A 19,638-nucleotide genomic window follows, 5' to 3' on the forward strand; every position below is an offset into this window, starting at 1 on the left:
CATATCATCCATTCTTCAGGGTCTAAGGAAAATCCATTCTCTCCTAAAAGCCATTACGGCCAAACACTAAGAACTTTCAGAATTGAACAGATTATCTACAAACTTGCCACTTAATGTGAGATCCAAGAACCAGAAGCATCAGCATCCACTGGGAGCTTGCTAGTAATGCCCCAACCCTGATTCACTGAGTCAGAACTTGTCCTTTATTGGACAAGATCTCAAAGTAACGTTTATGCATATTAAAGTCTGGAGAAGCTCTGATCTACCACTCATGCTGGAAAGTGGTCATCGTATAGAATCACCTGTTTCATTTGTGTAGCTATTTCCCTTTAGAAATTTAAAACTTCTAAAGTTTCAGGAGAAACATTCTTTTAATAATGCCCCACAACAATTTCCCCCAAAATAATTATATTCGCTCTAATTTGAAAAGGATATATTCTTATAAACTGCATTTTCTGATGGACACAAATAGGTGTATTCTGATTCTTAAGTACTATTAAAGATTAGAAATTGTACATGTGTATATTTATTCCTCATCTGTGATTGTAGGATTTTATTACATGCTTCCATTCAATACAAAGGAGCAGACAACAATGATCGATGATACGTGAACCTATCAAACCTTACCTTCTTTTCAAAATGGAGACTAAGTAAGCTTGTAATCCTGTTCAGATGGAAAGCTGAAATGTGATGATATGTAACCTATGTGGATTTGATCTTTGCCAACCAGAGCACTTTTATCTACATGCTCTTGGACCCCCTTAGGGGTTTACCGACTGTTGTCTGGGGGAGCTCAGTATCAAATGAGAGAAAGCTGAATCTGTCTCTTGTCTTACTTCATAGATTAACCTACATGCAAAGAAGTATATAGATCAGGCCAAATGGTTTCATGTTTTAGAGATTTAATTGTTAATGTCTTATTAGATCATAAAAATCAAAGTTTCAAAAGTGATGATTCTAATAGTATATCCCAAATTACTATAAATACTCATTAGCCTAGATCCCAGTGGATAAAATGAAACCCTGATATCTTTTCCCACTTCAGCTAATGTTAGATGATCAGTAATCACAAGATACAAATGATGTGTTTGGGGAAGTTTGCCGGATTCGTAGGAAAGCCAAGCAATGATTTATTCCACAGGCTGACTGCTGTGCTACATCAAATCAACCTGCCCATTTGAGAAGTCTCTTTTTCAGCTAGTTGATATGATTCAGACTTTTCAGTGTGGCTTAAGGTGCCAGCCAGAAAACTATTAATTAACCTCACAGAATCACCAGTGATATTTAGCATAGTTAGATCAGTTTATAGATTTTTAAAAACAGTGAGTACAAGAAGTTGAATAGTAGGTCATATCCTAAGCTTTAGATACAAATGTAAGTCTGCTCAGGTATTCGATATGGATGCTCACTAATAGAAAGGGACTGTGAATTTTCTTTTAAAATATTTGTATTCTTTAAATAGTACTAGATTACTGTTTGAAGCTGGTCTCTCAAATCTGTGTGGTCCTGATCTTTGCATTAACTGTAGCAGTATGATGTGTACTCATTCTAAATGGTGCATTTTCTGTGTATGTACTGGAGGGTGAGTTGAAAGAGGAGCACTATTATGTTGACAGTACAGATATTGAGATCCCGGGCATTATAGACCAACAAAGGGAAAATTCCCAAGGACTCTTCAGTTTCTAGGTAACTTTCAGATATTTATCAAAAATTAGGAAGGTAGTATCTTGACCCTATGGTAATTTTGTATGACACTAACTACAAAAATTCCATTTAAAGTGTGTGAAAAGTTCTGTAGGGAGTATTTTATGCCACTGTTAATGGACATTAAGCCCTAACTTAAAGTTAAAATAGTATATAAGTTTTCCTGAAAATACCCTTGCTGTATAGGTGATTTACTGTTCTTTAAATGGAACAGTGGTGCTCTTGATTTTGCTGTCAGAAGCAATTAATATGCCATGCTTTGATTTTATTAGTTGAATGCATGACCTGCAATGGGGAAAGTTACCGAGGTCCCATGGATCACACAGAAACAGGCAAGATTTGTCAGCGCTGGGATCATCAGACACCACACCGGCACAAATTCTTGCCAGAAAGGTAAAATACCACCAAATCACATTCCCAAGTGATCCTCTTTACAAACTGTAATTTGTCCCATGACAAATTACATGGAAACTCTCTATAATGTTTTCCTGATAGTCTTGGCACAAAGGGGTTTATGATGAGGTACATGAGAGTGCTGACTACAGCGTCAACTGGTCTTGGCTGATTAGGTTGAGAGTCCCTGAAATCAGGATGCTCCTGAACACAGGAGCATCAGTGGGTACAAAAGGAAAACACTAACAGATGCTTCCTCTTTCTCTTCCATGGAAGCAAAAAAGATAAAAGTGCATTCAATAATAACCACTGTGACATGTCCAAGCTGGGGAGGATGGCATTGTTGTTAACCAAAAGCCAATCTCCTCCTTGTGCCATACCTTCCTGTGACTCAGGTAAAGTGGGGTCATTGTATGACACCGTGTCACAGGCTAAAGGTGGAATAAACTATTCCTTGGCTGCTTTCTTATGGTAGATTTTTAAATTGCCTATCTGGAAGTCAGGCAACCAAGTTTACTTTTCTCCTCAGGAGAACGTGTTGAGTTTAAAAATTATATGTATTTTGGTCTATAAATTTAACAGGCAACGTTTTAGTTGAAAATTTCCCCCTTTTTTATTATAAAGAATAAAAATAAAAATAAATGCAGAAGAAGGTCTTTCTCCCCCTTTCTCTGGAAATTGCCAAATGGTGTTTTTTCTTTCTTTTTTCTCTTTTTTGCTTGTTGTTCTTTTAGATGAAATTAAAACTGCTTTATTTTAAAGTGCATCTCTCATCTTTCAAGTGAGATCAGAAGGGATATGGTAGTAATTAAAAGCAAACCACCAATTCAGGACCCTGTTAATTTAAAGGGAGGTGGGTATAGAGAAAGTGGTGTGATGGAGTTTGTCTTTTACTCTGGTGGAGGTGAGGGCATGACCTAGAAAGCTCTAGCTCCAAAATTGAGCTATCATTAGTAACATAGCTATTGAAACCTAACTTTCAGTTTGAACTTTAAGCCTGCTCTAGAAGAGGACCTGTTTTCTTAATAAAGAATCTACACAAGGTCAACATGTATGTAATTCTGTCCTTAATTGGGCTTGTGAGAAAGGGATTCAGTTTGAGACCTCAACTGGTGGACAGGTGCCAAATGGACCTAACTTATTACTGAAGGAGATGGTACTCTAGCCTTAGTACTATATGCAGATTCATAGACTCAGCAGTCAATGATTAGCAGTCCTTGTAAGGCAAAACATAGAAAAATCCCTTCTTTCACCAGTTAATAGTATCCAAGCTAAGTCAAAAGTTATTTTGTGAGCTGAGGGCTGGGTAATGTTCCAGGAAGATTTACATGACACTTTTCTTGGTGTGGTTTGCAGATATCCCGACAAGGGCTTTGATGATAATTATTGCCGCAATCCTGATGGCAAGCCGAGGCCATGGTGCTATACTCTTGACCCTGACACCCCCTGGGAGTACTGTGCAATTAAAATGTGCGGTAAGTTAGGGTCTAATTTATTGCTTCCTTTTCCTCTCACAGACTGGATCTAAGCAGGCGATTATTAGTGAGACAGGTTAACAACTATTTGATACTTTAATGCATATAGGTTTTAACGATATAAGAATGTGTTACATAAACTTATCCAATCTTTTGCATTTTCAGAGAGCCATTATTTTGAGATACACATGCAAGTGTCAAATACACACAAAACAAACTCATGGTAAAGGCCTACACATTCTCATGTTATCAAGGGAAAGGAAGAAAAGAAAAAAGCAGAATGAGAAAAAGATAAGGGATTATGTGCAGTATCATAATGTCATTAGGGCTGTAAGAGTGAGGACCTTAGACTCTTACCTACCAATCCTGTATCCTTTCCCTAACCTATCCTCCCAGACATAACATGAGCAGTCAACTGACTACGGACCTCTTCTGGTGAATGACAGAGGCGGCAACGCAGAAAACTGAGTCTAATAGAAGATTCTTACAGACATCTTTAATCTTTAGTAGCTAATTCTCACCGCTTTGGCTGTCCTTGTACACAGCCTGCATTCTCTTTCACCTTGTATTTTAGCTGTCCTATAGCCCTTCTACATCCTGGCCTTTACCCTACTCTCCTGAGTTTATGATAAAGGCTTCTTTTCTTACTTGCTTTGTGATATCTCTTTAAATATGTACACTTGGTCCTCTCCTTCATGGTTAACTCACACATTTTTATTCTTCTCTAAAGTTATCATGGATAATAATTAGATGTAGATAATGCTTTTACTTCTGTGTATAAGAAGTCTTATTTTTTTCAACAAGATCCTAAAATGCTTTCAAATTAGCAGAATTGCAAAAATTTAGTAAGTGTTATCATGTTATAAATTGTCTTGCTAATATAAAAATGTGTATAAGGAGAGAAAAATAGAAAGACAGATAATCAGGTGCCAGCACACCAAATGATAAATATACAATTACTAGGCTATGCTTAGGGGTTTGCATATTTCCTTAGATTGGCATGATGAGACTTTCTTTGAACAAAACTTATTCAGTATTATCTACACTGTGATACTGCCAAGGTAAATATCTCTCCACTTAAAGCTGCTAATAAAAAGAAATGTTTTGGACAACTCAAATAAAACCCATAGAAAAGAGACATGTCTGTCATATGTGAAATAACTGCAGAATCTGGAAGGCTCTCAGTGTTCCAAGGAAACTGAACCATCTGTTTGGTCCTTTAAAATAAAGGATGATTTTTGTGACAGTGTTTCTCTGTATAGACTGGGTTAGTGCAACTCATTGACTTTTTAAATGTTATTAATCTGTTCATTATCTAGACCAAGCAGGTACAATAAACCAATAGTTTCCCTTCCTTTTGTGTGTGTGTGTGTTTTAGGCACTCATAAATTGTCTCTGGAATAAGACCAGTAGTAACACACACACATAAACACACACACACACATGCATATTGACTGGCACATTCACCTTTCAACTGGCATGCACAAGACTGGCTATTTTTAAAAGACATTGGGAGAGGAAAAAAAATACAATGAATATGACACTTCTGTTAGGTAGATTTTTTTTTTTTCTTTTCTGTCCAGAGTTGACTATTTATACAACATGCAACAATTCTGATGGATTTGTTAAACAGAGGGTGGTGTTTATAGGATACTAATTCTAAGAAAATGGTGGTAGAATTTGTGAACCAACCCTCTATACATTTGGGCCTTGAACAACATGATGATTAGGTGGCACTGACTCTCCTGGCTCCCCTTGTATCTGTGAATTCAACCAACTGTGGGATCTTGTAGTACTAATAGGTAATAGCATCTACTGTAACAGCATATAAATGGACCTATGCAGTTCAGATCCATGCTGTTCAAGGATCAATTGTAGTTAAGATAAAATTATTTTAACGTTTGGGAATATTTTTAAAATATTTTAAGTTTTAGTTTGTAAACTTATATAGAGAGACTATACTTTTATCAAAATTAGTGAAATAAAGTGGCATTTAGGAATTTTGGAAAATGTAACAGATTACTTTCTTCCAGATATTTTGTCTTATACATATAGTAAAGCCTATGATGAAAAATTAAGAAATTTGGTAATGGTTTCAATTGTGTACTAATTTTCTATTTCTGTATAAGAAATTATCAGAAACTATCAAATTATCAGAAACTTGGTAGCTTAAAATAACACATATGTATTATCTCAGGTTTTCTGTGGGACAGGAGTTAAGGCATAAATCAGGTGTGTTCTCTGCTTAGGATCTCACAAGGCCACAATCCTGGTGCCCACCAGACATACTGTCTCATCTAAGATTGAGTGTTCCCATTCCAGTTCAGTTTCTTGTGGTTGTAGTGCTAAGGTGCTCAGCTCTTAGAAACTGCCTGATGTTTCCTCCCACATGGCCCTCTTCATAATACGGAGGTTTACTTCTTCAAGGCCAATAGCATAGCTTTCTGTTACTTTGAACCTCTGATGTCTGCACCCTCTTTCATTTCTTTACTAAGTTTTTTTTCAAAGTTATTAAAATTTTATAAGCCAGCTTTCTCCAAGATTCTGCACTAGGGATGAATTTCAAAAGGACCTGTTAGGAAATTATATCTTTTAGTGCTTCTAGATAATTTCTTTCATCTTAACACAGAGTTGTGAAAGGCAAAAATAACGGTGTTTTATTTTTCCTGGGAAAATGGTATATCTTTATTGGGGACAATGATTGAAAAATAACTGGCCAGTTTTTGCCTTCACTCTGTGTATGATTTGATACAGAAAGCTCTGCACCCTTTTAAAGAGCTCACCTGATTAGGTCATCCACCCAAGGAAGTCTTCCTTTAATTAAAGTCAACTGATTGGGAACTTTAATTACATCTAAAAAAGTCTCCTCACTTTTGTTGTACAACATAGACTAATTACAGGAGTGGCTTTCCCAAGTGGCTATTCACAAGTTATACCCATACTAAAGGGGAGGGGATTATAGAACATACATCAATGGGCAGAAATCTTAAGGGCTGTATTAGAATCCTGTATACCACACACATGTTTATATGCACTGGCTGCAAAAGAATATTGGTTTATTATGTATTACTTATATCATTTGATTCTTGGGTTATCTCTCTGGCTATCTCTGGTTATCTCTCAGTCTCAACTGCTTGAATTTATTCTGAGCTTTCAATATGTTTGAAGAAAAGAATAGAGTTTATGATTGTGTCATTTGTCTTCTCTGAAGTTGAAGGCAGATTTTGAAACTCTTATTTTATTATATAACAACTGTATAAGAAAATTATAACTGCTATTATTTATTTAACATCTACTGAAAGGTGCTTTCCATCTATTAATAATAATCCCTATCTCAAAATGGCTGTGATTAGGTAGGCCAGTGATGAAAGGTGTGCAAAGACATGATCAGTGGTGCAGACTGCAATATTCATGACATGGTAATTAGGTTGATATAGATAAGGATGTGATAAAGACAGAGAAATGGAAGGAGATGAGAAAATTAGATTAATGTGAGGCAGATTAAGTAGAATCTAAGAGTATCCCAGCTAGTTGCCATGAGAAACACTGAAAAATTAAGCAGGGAGAATGATCTTATCTCGTTCATCATCTAGGACAGTAGCTTCCAAATCAGTGTGCATGAAACCCGGGGGAACAAAAAGCCCATCCTAGGGATTTAAGGGCATGAATAGGTTAAAAGCCTCAAATTTCAGCTCCTCTTTTTCCATATGAATTCTTTCTCAAAATCTTTTGCTTGAGGTGCGTGGGTTGCTAAGGAATCAATCAAATTCAATATCCGATCTGTCCACTGACAACTGCCTCTTGCTACTCTACTCAAAAAAGGTAAACTGTCAATCCTACCTGAATATTAATGGGGTATATTGTCCTGGGTGTAAAAGTCTTGGGGACACTAAACAAAGAGACCTTTGAAAATACTATGTATTTTTGCTGTTTATCATTTACATACTGCTAATAATTATATAACTATATCCATAACAGATAATACCAAAGAATATCACAATAATACTAAAGAACTGCTCACACTGTTGTGAAAGTTCTAGGCCCCACATCAGACTTCGCAACCTTGGGATCTGGCAAAGCGACTCCCCAGGGAATCTGACTTTGAAAGACAGTGGGTTTGATTCCAGAACTCCCACAAGACTGGGGGAAACAGAGACTCTTGGAGGGCACAAAATCTTGTGCACACCAGGACCCAGGGGAAAAGAGCAGTGACCCTACTAGAGACTGAGCCAAACCTGCCTGTGTGTGTTGGAGGGTCTCTTGGAGAGGTGTGGGTTCAAAGTGGCCTGCTGCGGGGACAGGGGCACAGGAAGCAACAGTTCTGGGAGGCATGTGTTGGGTATAAGTCCTTTTTGGAGGTTGCCAGTAGCCCTGCCATAGAGCCTATACACTCTAGGACTCACCTTAGGCCAAACAACTAACAAGGTGGGAGCACAGCCCTGCCATCAAAAGACAGTTTGACTAAAGATTTACTGAGCATGGCCTTGCCCACCAGAACAAGACTCTGTTTTCCCCACACCAAGTCCCTCCCATCAGGAAATTTACATAAGCCTCTTATTCTCGGAGAAGGCAATGGCACCCCACTCCAGTACTCTTGCCTGGAAGATCCGATGGGTGGAGGAGCCTGGTAGGCTGCAGTCCATGGGGTCCCGAAGAGTCGGACACGACTGAGCAACTTCACTTTCACTTTTCACTTTCATTCATTGGAGAAGGAAATGGCAACCCACTCCAGTGTTCTTGCCTAGAGAATCCCAGGGACAGGGGAGCCTGGTGGGCTGCCGTCTCTGGGGTCGCACAGAGTCGGACATGACTGAAGTGACTTAGCAGCTTATTCTCATCCATCAGAAGGCAGACAGAAGAAGTAAGAACTTTAATTTCACAGCCTCCAGAACAAAAACCACAATCACAGAAAGCTAATCAAAATGACCGTATGGATCACAGGCTTGTGTAACTCAGTGAAGCTATGAGCCATGGCGTACAAGGCCACCCAAGATGGATGGGCTATGGTGGAGGGTTCTGACAAAATGTGGTTCACTGGAGCAGGGAATGGCAAACCATTTCAGTATTCTTGCCTCAAGAATCCCATGGACAGTATGAAAAGGCAAAAAAGATATGACACCAGAAGATGATCCCCCTAAGTCAGTAGGTGTCCAATATGTTAATGGGGAAGAGTGGAGAAATTCCTCCAGAAAAAATGAAGAGGCTGGACCAAAGCAGAAACAACACTCAGCTGTGGATGTGCCTGATGGTGAAAGTAAAGTCTGATGCTGTACTATTTCATAGGAATGTATGGGACACATATTCATAGAACAATATTTCATAGGAAGTGGAATGTTAGGTCCATGGATCTAGGTAAATTGGAAGTGGTCAAGCAGGAGATGGCAAGAGTGAGCATCAACATTTTAGGAATCAGTGGACTAAAATGGACAAGAATGGGCAAATTTAATTCAGATGACATTATATCTACTACAGCAGGCAAGAATCTGTTAGAAGAAATGGAGTAGCCCTCATAGTCAACAAGAGTCTGAAATGCAGTACTTGGGTGCAACCTCAAAAACAACAAAATGATCTTGGTTTGTTTCCAAGGCAAAATTTTCAAGTCATAGTAATTCGAGTCTATGCCCCAACCATTGATGCCAAGGAAGTGGAAGATGACCAGTTCTGTGAAGGCCTACAACAGTTCCTAGAACTAACACCAGGAAAAAAAAAAAATGTCCTTTTCATCACAGGGGATTGGAAAGCAAAAGTAGGAAGTCAAGAGATACCTGGAATAATAGGCAAGTTTGACCTTGGAGTACACAGTGAAGAAAGGCAAAGGATAACAGAGTTTTGCCAAGAGAACATGCTGGTCATAGCAAACAACAACACAAGAGACGACTCTACAGAGTCATCACCACCAGGCATCACCAGTAGACATCACCAGATGGTCAGTACTGAAATCAGAGAGATTACGTTCTTTGAAGCCAAAGATAGAGAGAAACTCTATACAGTTAGCAAAAGCAAGACCTGGAGCTGACTATGGCTCAGATCATGAACTCTTTATTGCAAACAGCAGGCTTAAAATGAATAACGTAGGGAAAACCACTTTCAGATATGACCTAAATCAAATCACTTATGATCATACAGTGAAGGTGACAAGTAGATTCAAGGGATTAGATCTGGTAGACAGAGTCCCTGAGAACTATGGACAGAGGTTTATAACATCGTATGGGAATTGATAACCAAAACCATCCCCCAGAAAAATAAATGCAAGAAGGTAAGGTTTTTGTCTGAGGAGGGCTTATGAATAGCTGAGAAAAGAAGAGAAGTGAAAGTAAAAGGAGAAAGGGAAAGATATACCAACTGAATGAGAGTTCCAGAGAATAGAAAGTAGAGATAAGAAAGCCTTAAGTGAACAATACAAAGAAATAGAGGTGGGGGGCGGGGGCGGGGGCGGTGTGGAAACAGAGTGGGAAAGACTAGAGATCTCTTCAAGAAAATTAGAGATACCAAGGGAGCATTTCATGCAAAGATGAGCACAATAAAGGACAGAAACAGTAAGGACCTAACAGAAGCAGAAGACATTAAGAAGAGGTGGCAAGAATACACAGAAGAACTAAACAAAGAAGGTCTTAATGACCCAGATAGCCAGGATGATTTGGTCACTCACCTAGAGCCAGATATCCTGGAGTGTGAAGTCAAGTGGGTCTTAGGAAGCATTACTATGAACAAAACTAGTGGAGGTGATGGAATTCCTGCTGAGCTATTTCAAATCCTGAAAGATGCAGCTGTTAAAGTTCACCCAATATGCCAGCAAATTTGGAAAACTCAGCAATGGCCACTGGACTAGAAAATGTCAGTTTCATTCCAATCCCAAAGAAAAGCAATGCTAAAGTATGTTTCAACTACCATATAATTGTACTCATTTCACATACTAGCAAAGTAATGCTCAAAATCCTTCAGGCTATGCTTCAACAGTACATGAACCAAAAATTTCCACATGTTCAAGCTGGATTTAGAAAAGGCATAGTAACCAGAGATCAAATTGCCAGCATCTGCTGGATCATAAAAAGATCAGAGATTCCAAAAAAAAAAATCTTCATCTGCTTCATTGACTATGCTAAAATCTTTATGTGGATAACAACAAACTGTGGAAAATTCTTAAAGAGATGAGAATACCAGACCACCTTATCTACCTCCTGAGAAACCTGTGTGCAGGTCAAGAAGCAGCAGTTAGAACCAGACACACTGAACAATGGACTGGTTCGAAACTGGGAAAGGAGTAGGTCAATGCTATATATTGTCACCTTGCTTATTTAACTTCTATGTAGAGTACATAATGGGAAATGCTGGGCTGAATGAATCACAAGCTGTAATCAGAACTGTCAGGGGATATGCAGACGATACCACTAATGGCAGAGAACAAAGGGGAACTAAAGAGCCTCTTGATGAGGGTGAAAAAGAACAGTGAAAAAAGTGGCTTACATTTAAATGTTCAAAAAACTAAGATCATGGCATCCAGTTCAATGACTTCATGGCACTGAGAGATTTTATGTTTTGGGGTTTTAAAATCACTGCAGACAGTGACTGCAGACATGAAATTAAAAGATGCTTGTTCCTTGGAAGAAAAGCCATGACAAACCTAGACAGTGTATTAAAAAGCAGAGACATCACTCTGCTGACATAGGTCCGTATAGTCAAAGCTATGGTGTTTTCAGTAGTCATTTATGGATGTGAGAGTTGGACCATCATGAAGGCTGAGTGCTAAAAAATCAATGCTTTTAAATTGTGGTGCTGGAGAAGACTCTTGAGAATGCTTGGACAGCTGGGTGATCAAACCAGTCAATCCTAAAGGAAAACAACACTGATTATTCATTGGAATGGTTGACGCTGAAGCTGGAGCTCCAATACTTTGGCCACCTGATGTGAAAAGCCAACTCACTGGGAAATACCCTGATGCTGGGAAAGACTGAGGGCAGTAGGAGAAGGCAGCAGCATAGGATGAGATGGTTAGATAACATCATGGACTCAGTGGACTTGACTTTGAGCCAACATCGAGAGATAGTGAAGGACAAGGAAGCCTGGCGTGCTGCAGTCCATGGAGTTGCAGAGTCAAACAGAGCTCATCAACTGTACAACAATCCATAATGCACATAATAGGCCTGCAATGCAGGAGATGTGGGCTCTATCCCTGGGTCGAGAAGATCCCCTGGAGAAGTAAACTGCAACCCACTCCAGTATTCTTGCCTGGAGAATCCCATGGACACAGGTATCTGGTGGGCTACAGTTCATGCTGTTACAAAAGTGTTGGACATGACTTAGCATTTAAACAGCAAGGACAATTCCTAATATGCACACATATATATGTGTGTAGTATTTGTACATTTGTGCCTGTGCATGTGTTTGGTGTGTATTTGTGTCAGAATTTTGTAGTCACAAGAGATTTTTAAATGATTTAAATATATAAAAATCTTTCAGCAAAGTATGAGAAATGAGCAATAAAAGACTCTCCAACATAAAATAAAATACATTACACTAAAGTAACATCCTGTGGTTAAAGTGGAATGGAAAATGATTCGAGGAGAAAAAGAACTTGATAATGTACATTTTATCGAGAAAAAGGTAGATATAAATCTCTGTGGTATTTAGAGAACCTTAAATCCATTCGAAAGAGTGATATAAAATTTTTTGTTTTAAAATTGTCAATAGTTAAAACATGCTAGAAATCACATCTTTTGTAGCTATTTAAACAGCATAAAAATGTAGATGGCAAGTTAAAAACATGAGAGGGAATAGAAGTAATTTTTCATAATAATTTTAGTAACAAGAGCAAAAACAAAAAACAAAAAACCCCAACATTTGAAGACTACTGGTCCATTCTAAAGGAGATCAGTCCTGGGTGTTCTTTGGAAGGACTGATGCTAAAGCTGAAACTCCAATACTTTGACCACCTCATGCGAAGAGTTGACTCATTGGAAAAGACTCTGATGCTGGGAGGGATTGGGGTCAGGAGGAGAAAGGGACAACAGAGGATGAGATGGCTGGATGGCATCACTGACTCGAGGGACATAAGTTTGGGTGAATTCCAGGAGCTGGTGATGGGCAGGGAGGCCTGGTGTGCTGCAATTCATGGGGTTGCAAAGAGTTGGACACAACTGAGCGACTGAATTGAACTGATCCATAAGAATTAGTATATATTCTGGGTGGTTAGCATAGTGTTGCAGAGAAGGCACTGGCAACCCACTCCAGTACTCTTGCCTGGCAAATGCCATGGAAGGAGGAGCCTGGTAGGCTGCAGTCCATGGGGTCGCTGAAGAGACAGACATGATTGAGCAACTTCACTTTCACTTTTCACTTTCATGCATTGGAGAAAAGGGCAACCCACTCCAGTATTCTTGCCTGGAGAATCCTAGGGACGGGGGAGCCTGGTGGGCTGCCGTCTCTGGGGTCGCACAGAGTCGGACACGACTGAAGTGACTTAGCAACAGCAGCAGCAGCAGCAGCATAGTGTTGAATAAGGAGGCAGGTGCATCTCATAAGAGCCTATTTTAACAGTAAAGTAAGAAAGAGAATGTGAACTAAGGCAGTAAACAGTGACAATAACAAGGTGAAGAAGGATGTGAACAATATTAAAGAGTTCAAATATATAATGATGATATAAAGTGTCCCATTTATAATGACAAGTTAGATGAACTTGGAAATGAGGTAGGGAAAAGGTAAAGTCTAAAGTTTTTTTTCTTCCTAAGTTGATTAAATGATGCATATTTAAGAGGAATAAATTTGAGGAGAAAGATATTAAGTTTGGTTCTGTTTATATTGAGATGCAGGTGCTTCATGTCAGTGCTCAAAGCATATTTAAGTTCAGTCTTCCATGAATGTCATGCAACATCAGAAGTGAATAGTGAAAGCAAAAGCCTTGGACATAGCAGCACTCCCAGGAAGCATAAAAAGAACTTGCTGCTGCTGCTGCTGCTAAGTCGCTTCAGTCGTGTCTGACTCTGTGCGACCCCAGAGACTGCAGCCAACCAGGCTCCCCTGTCCCTGGGATTCTCCAGGCAAGAACACTGGAGTGGGTTGCCATTTCCTTCTCCAATGCATGAAAGTGAAAAGTGAAAGTGAAGTCGTTCAGTCGTGTCTGACTGTTAGCGACCCCATGGACTGCAGCCCACCAGACTCCTCCATCCATGGGATTTTCCAGGCAAGAGCACTGCAGTGGGGTGCCACTGTAGAGAGAGCATAAAGAGAGGTATTTGCCTCTTTTCTATAGAATACATTAAACAAATATTTACTGAGTAGCTCTTATATGTCATTTTTTTAGATTCTGGGGATAGAGAAGTGAACAAAACAGGGCAAAATCTATGATAAAATTGCAATTTCATAATTGTATCATAAACTACTAAAGTAAAAGATGACATGCCTTGACAATGGGGTTTTTACGCCAGAGCCAAAGTTCTGAACACTGCTCTCAGTTCCTTTTATTTGTGAAAAAGCTGAATGAACTATGAGTTTATAATTCTCACTTTGCTTCTGAGTTTCTCATCTTGAAATCAGTGCATCACGGAAAGTTCCTCACCTGACAAATGTGTACCAGGCTGTTCTGGGACAGGCCCTTTCAGTCCTCCTTCACACCATATTCTTCAAAAGGTGATGTCTCCCCAGATGACAGAGCTTACACACACTCTGCTATATAATTTTAACAGACCTCCAAGAGTACAGAATTTTAAAAGACTGCAAACATGTAATAAGATTGGAGGTCCCATGTAGTGCTTAAATGAAGCACTTATTATTTAATGGTTTTTCCCTATAACAATAACTCTGTATTCTGAGTAAGAGTTTGTTTTATGTATTAGTTCATGCCATCTATGGGGTCGCACAGAGTCGGACACTACTGAAGCGACTTAGCAGCAGCAGCAGCAGCAGCAGCATGCTTTTCAGAGAGAAATAAACTATTTGTTAGGACTAATTGTGCTTTTCTGAAGTGAACTTTAGTAGCTCTTTGGCAACTGGAAAACTAACTTGTGGTTTATGTGCCTGATGTTGTGGCTGATGTCCCTTAGGTATCCCATTGATTATTTAAATCAATTAAACTGAGGATATCTTTACACATTATTGAGACACCAAATGGTCTGTTTGAGTTATATGAGTCAATATCTAATGTATTAGAAATTAAAACATAAATTAAAAACCTTTATTAGTTGATTAGACATAATAAGCTCATTCAGTGTTAATAAATATAACATTTTAAAGGAAAAATAACTTTTTTTTTCAGAAAAATAGAACAGTGATAATGGTTTAGATTTTTTTTTTTTTTGGTAAATTTCTTTAATGTTACCTTAATTGTAAGAAGATAGCTGAGTGTCTTCTGCATTCAGTCTTTGCTTCTGCATTCAGTCTTTCGGGATATCATACATCAAAGTGCACCTGGATATACCACTGTAAAAAGGACAAGTGGCATTTTAGCATTGTTATGAAAACAGTTTTGACTTCCTAGATTCCTGCAAAGATCTCCGGAATGCCAGGTATTCCTCTGAGAACTTTTTTTGCTCCATGTCAGATATGTAAGGTTGATGTCCCATAAAAATACTCTAATTAGGATATACTTGTTGTACATCTGTTCCCACCCTTCATCACCAGCAACTGGCCTTCTTGGAGACTTCCATCATTTATTTTCTTTTTCTCAGGTTTTCTTCATTTATCCTGTAGGGTGATCTAATCTGCTTTGTATGCTCTCTTTTGCATGACTGATACCACCATTTACACAGTTTAAAATCCAAAAGCTTAAAATAATCCTAAACATGCTCTTTCCTTCATGTCTCACATTTGCTACATCATTAAGGCCTGTAAATTTTATTTTCTATGTAGCTCTCAAATCTCCATTTCACTTCATCACTTTTATCTAAGAATTACTGTTGAACTTTCTTGAATATTCAGATGGACTTCTGAGTAGAGCTATATCCATGTTCACAAGCTTTTCCCCTCCAACTCCTTCTCCACTTGGCAAATAGACTATTAAAAAAACATCTGAATATATCATTCCCTATGCCTAGCACATCACACACACACACCAGTTTAAAACTCTGCAGTCACTGCCTTTGATCTTCGGACAAAGACAAAACGAAACCGTCTTTTACTTCTCCACCCGACTCTCCAGCCTCGTATACACGTCTCTCCGTGCTCTCTGTTCCAGCCAGATATGTTCCTTCCTATACCTCATATCTTCCGTATTCTCATTATAGTTCCTTCAACCCCTGCCATCTCCTCTGCCTTAAAAAATGTTCTCTTCCTTCCTAACCTAATTGACAGCTACCCATTGTACAAATTTCAAGTCAGTTATCATTTCTTCATTTGACTTCCCAGACTGGGTCAAATTCCTTACTGTATATTTATAGCAACATAAATCTCTCCTTCTGTGTACTTCTCAGAGTTTGGTTTCCACATTTATTTCTGAAGCTATTTGGTTAATAGCTCTCTCTATCAAAATTTTTAAGCTCCAAAAGAGTAAGGACCGTGTTTTTTTTTTTTGTATCCCAGAGACTTACCACATTGCCTTGCACGTGACAGGAGTTCAAGTCTTTGTTGAGTGAATGACTGTTCCTTTCCTAATCAGTGGTAGTTTTTCATTTTCTTTTAATGTCTCTTGGAATTTATTCTATGCATTTTGATTTTCATGTAAAAAACCGGCTTTCCCCAAACATTTCCTATTAGGAAGATTTGCTTCTTACCTTCTTCCTATCATTTCAACTCTGTCAGATTTCATGCTTCCCTGAGCTAGTTTTGGTCCTTTGCTGCTTGTCTTGATGGGTTTTCCTTCAATAAAATAAACAAAGCTTGTGACGTCCTCCTTATTTTTTCGCCTCCTTTTTCTTTTCTCTCTTATTTTTTCAACTTCTGATATATAAGTGTCCAGAGCCATTTTATATTTTTAAGAGCTTTACTGAGCTATAACTGATGTTTAAAAATATCACATATTCAATGAACACAGTCTGATAGCTTTGAACATATGCCTATGAATCTATCTCTACAATCAAGATAATAACCATATTAATTACCTTCAGAAGTTTCCTCCTGACTTCCCTTGCCTTTTTGTGTGTGTATTTGGTAAGAACACAACTTGAGGTGTACTCTCTTAACAGTTGTTTAGTATATAACAGTATTGCCAAGTATAGTTGCTCTGTCATACCTTAGATCTCTAAAACGTGCTCATCTTGCATAACTGAAACTTCATACTTGTTGAACAACTCCCCACTGCAGAAGTGTGGCCTATGCAGGTCTCTAATAGCTAAGATTTCTATCAAAATTATCATATGGGTTGACTTGTGTTCATCTACTCAAAATTCATACACTGAAGTCTAAACCCTTATTGTATTTGGAGTTGGGTTCTTAGGAGACAATTAAGGATGATGAAGTATGATGAAGTCCTATCCTAAAACAATAGGACTTGTGGCCTTAAAAGTAGAGGATGGGCATAATCTCTCTCTCTCTACAATATGGGGACATACCAAAAGGGTATGTCTATACCTACATCTACAAGCCAGGAATAGAACTCTCACCAGGAATCACTGGTTACCACCTTAATCTTGGACTTTATAGCTGCCAGAGTTATAAGAAAATATATTACTGTTGATTAAGCTATCTAGTTTTATTTTGTTCTGGTGACTTGAGAAGATATGTTGCCCTTGGTACTAAATTAGAAGAATCCTTTCTCCTAGTAACCAATGTACATTGGCATCATCTTAAAGGAAGGAATATATAACCTGTTAAAATTCAATGTCTTTGTGTGTTGGGAATCTGACTTTAGTAAATCATTTTCTTTCTTAAAGAAAGCTAATTATTTGTCTAAATTGTATTAATTAATTCAAGGCCAGAACAGAGATTCATAGAAATATAGTCCTCTCATTGCATTCAGTGTCAGGAAAAAATTGCTATCAATATCCTTTCTCAAGGGAAAGATCTTGTAATGGAGGTCTTTTCCAAGTCATCTTCTAAGGAATAAGAGAATAAAATTGAAGACCTTTCATGAAAGTCTTGTCTCCTGAGCATTTTACAACAGAAAAGAATTGGAAAAAGTCCAGGGAAAAGTTTCAGACATGAATTCCAGGTTCACATGGAAAGAAAACATGGAAGCAATTTGAGGTTTGTGTTTTGGAGATCTTTATACTATTCTCTCATGACAGTTTAGAACAAGGAGCTCTTTAAATTTACATTGAGCCTTATCCTGCCCTTTGTGGCCCAAAGAGCAGAAGTCTGATGATGGGAGAGTAGCTTTACACATTGTTCTAAATATCCAGGGACCATCATAAAGTAAATCCTACATTTCAATTGCTCTTCAGTAGCTGGGAATAAGAAGTAGGTTGGGTTGAATTATTCTAAGAATAATCAGGTATTTAGCCAATGGCTTATGAAGCAACTTGTTCTTAGCTATAGGCAAAAGAACAGCAATAGCTTGTCACCACTAAGAAATCCAAATTTTCTGGAGGGCTAAGGGGACTGTAAATGTAGATTTACTAATTGTCCATGTAAAAGTTATGGAGCCCTGGATGTGGCTTTCTGTCATGTACGTGTGTAACTCACATTCTCCATTGCCTTTCACAGACCTCTGTCAGGGCCTCGTGGTCTCTCCGCAAGGACTCGGCTAGCCTTTAACAGAGAAAAAGGGTCAATTTATTATACATTGTCTTGGAGGCAAGAGGGTTTTCCTAGCAATTACATAACAATTAATGTTAATTCTCTCAAAAAATCTATTCAGACCTTAAAATTCTCTACCAAATAGTATAATAAGATCACAGCACATCCATACCAGCAAAGTGAAATTAATGTTCCAAGAGACACCCATTGTATTTGATCACGTTCTAACAAGACAGTGACATTTTTCAATAGCACTTTTTTTTTTTCTTAAAGCATTTCCAAATAGAAAACTTTGTGTCAGTCATCAAAGAAAAACATTCCTTCACTCATAGGCCACTGAGGATCATACAGATATCTTTGCATCTGCTTCCAAAGGGTGACCACTACTTACAACCCTGGCAAAATGTTTTATTTGTTAGAAACTCTCAGAAGAGTTCCTGGTATTTTCGGTGTAAGCCTGGTAGACATACTTGCAGAAAAATTTGTGGATTTTGAGATGGAATATTTTAAAAACATGTTGCTTTGGCTAAACTTGATAATCTTCAGCTGATACTGGGGATGTTTCAGTGCTTCTTTAACACTTTGTTAGGCCACTGGAGACTCTTCAGAGCCTTCCCTTATTCAGGTCTAATGTTTAAGTATTAAGTCCAAAAGAATAGATTTCCCAACATTTAACAGCCCTTTCAAATCAAATAGCATGAAACATTTGTTTTGTTTTTGCTCCAAGTTTTGATGTTTATATAGTAGGACAGCTGAGGGAGTCTATTTTATTGCAGACCAGGACTAATTCCTTTTGTTTGAATCATAAGTATTCATGTAGGCGGCAGAGATCAAACATTTATATCAGTTAAATGGTCTATGGACAACTCATTCATTGTCAACCTCAGATAATATTTATTAAATAGCTGCATAAAGTCTCACAATAACTGTTACTAATTAACAAAAACTATGTAGTTACCTTGTTGTACTAATATATCTTTTTTTGCTTATATTATTTATTCTATACATCGCCATCAAATTATGTAGCTTTGTTTATGGGGCCTCTTCTAGCAGCTGAAATGGATAAATACTGACTTCAGAGGGTACTTTTTAAGTAAATAAAAATACTATATAAATATTGATAGTTTGTAGTTAAATCATAAGTAATATTTCTACTGAATTAAAACACCACAATAAGTAAAATCATCAAGTTGTTTCAGGTTTCAGGTTACATATTTCAAAGTTCAGTTCAGTTCAGTTCAGTTGCTCAGTTGTGTCCGACTCTTTGCAACCCCATGAATTGCAGCATGTCAGGCCTCCCTGTCCATCAACAACTCCCGGAGTTCACTCAAACTCATGTCCATCGAGTCAGTGATGCCATCCAGCCATCCCATCCTCTGTCGTCCCCTTCTCCTCCTGCTCCCAATCCCTCCCAGCATCAGGGTCTTTTCCAATGAGTCAACTCTTCCCATGAGGTGGCCAA

The 19,638-nt window shown here is 38.2% G+C and overlaps 1 protein-coding gene across 5 annotated transcripts in view; it reads left to right on the forward strand.

The window, feature by feature from the left end:
- Positions 1-19,638, forward strand: part of HGF (hepatocyte growth factor) — an 86,795-nt gene that overhangs the window by 23,960 nt on the left and 43,197 nt on the right. For 4 of the 5 annotated variants that reach the window (XM_068973363.1, XM_068973364.1, XM_068973366.1 and 1 more), the window contains exons 6-7: positions 1,977-2,097; positions 3,454-3,572. In XM_068973363.1, coding sequence (XP_068829464.1) covers positions 1,977-2,097; positions 3,454-3,572 — 240 coding nt within the window. Of the gene's footprint in view, positions 1-1,976; positions 2,098-3,453; positions 3,577-17,213; positions 17,231-19,638 lie in introns of all 5 variants that reach the window. The other variant, XM_068973365.1, reaches the window with a different exon arrangement.

The sequence above is a fragment of the Capricornis sumatraensis genome, chromosome 5, assembly GCF_032405125.1.
Source record: "Capricornis sumatraensis isolate serow.1 chromosome 5, serow.2, whole genome shotgun sequence".
Classification (NCBI taxonomy): Eukaryota; Metazoa; Chordata; class Mammalia; order Artiodactyla; family Bovidae; genus Capricornis; species Capricornis sumatraensis.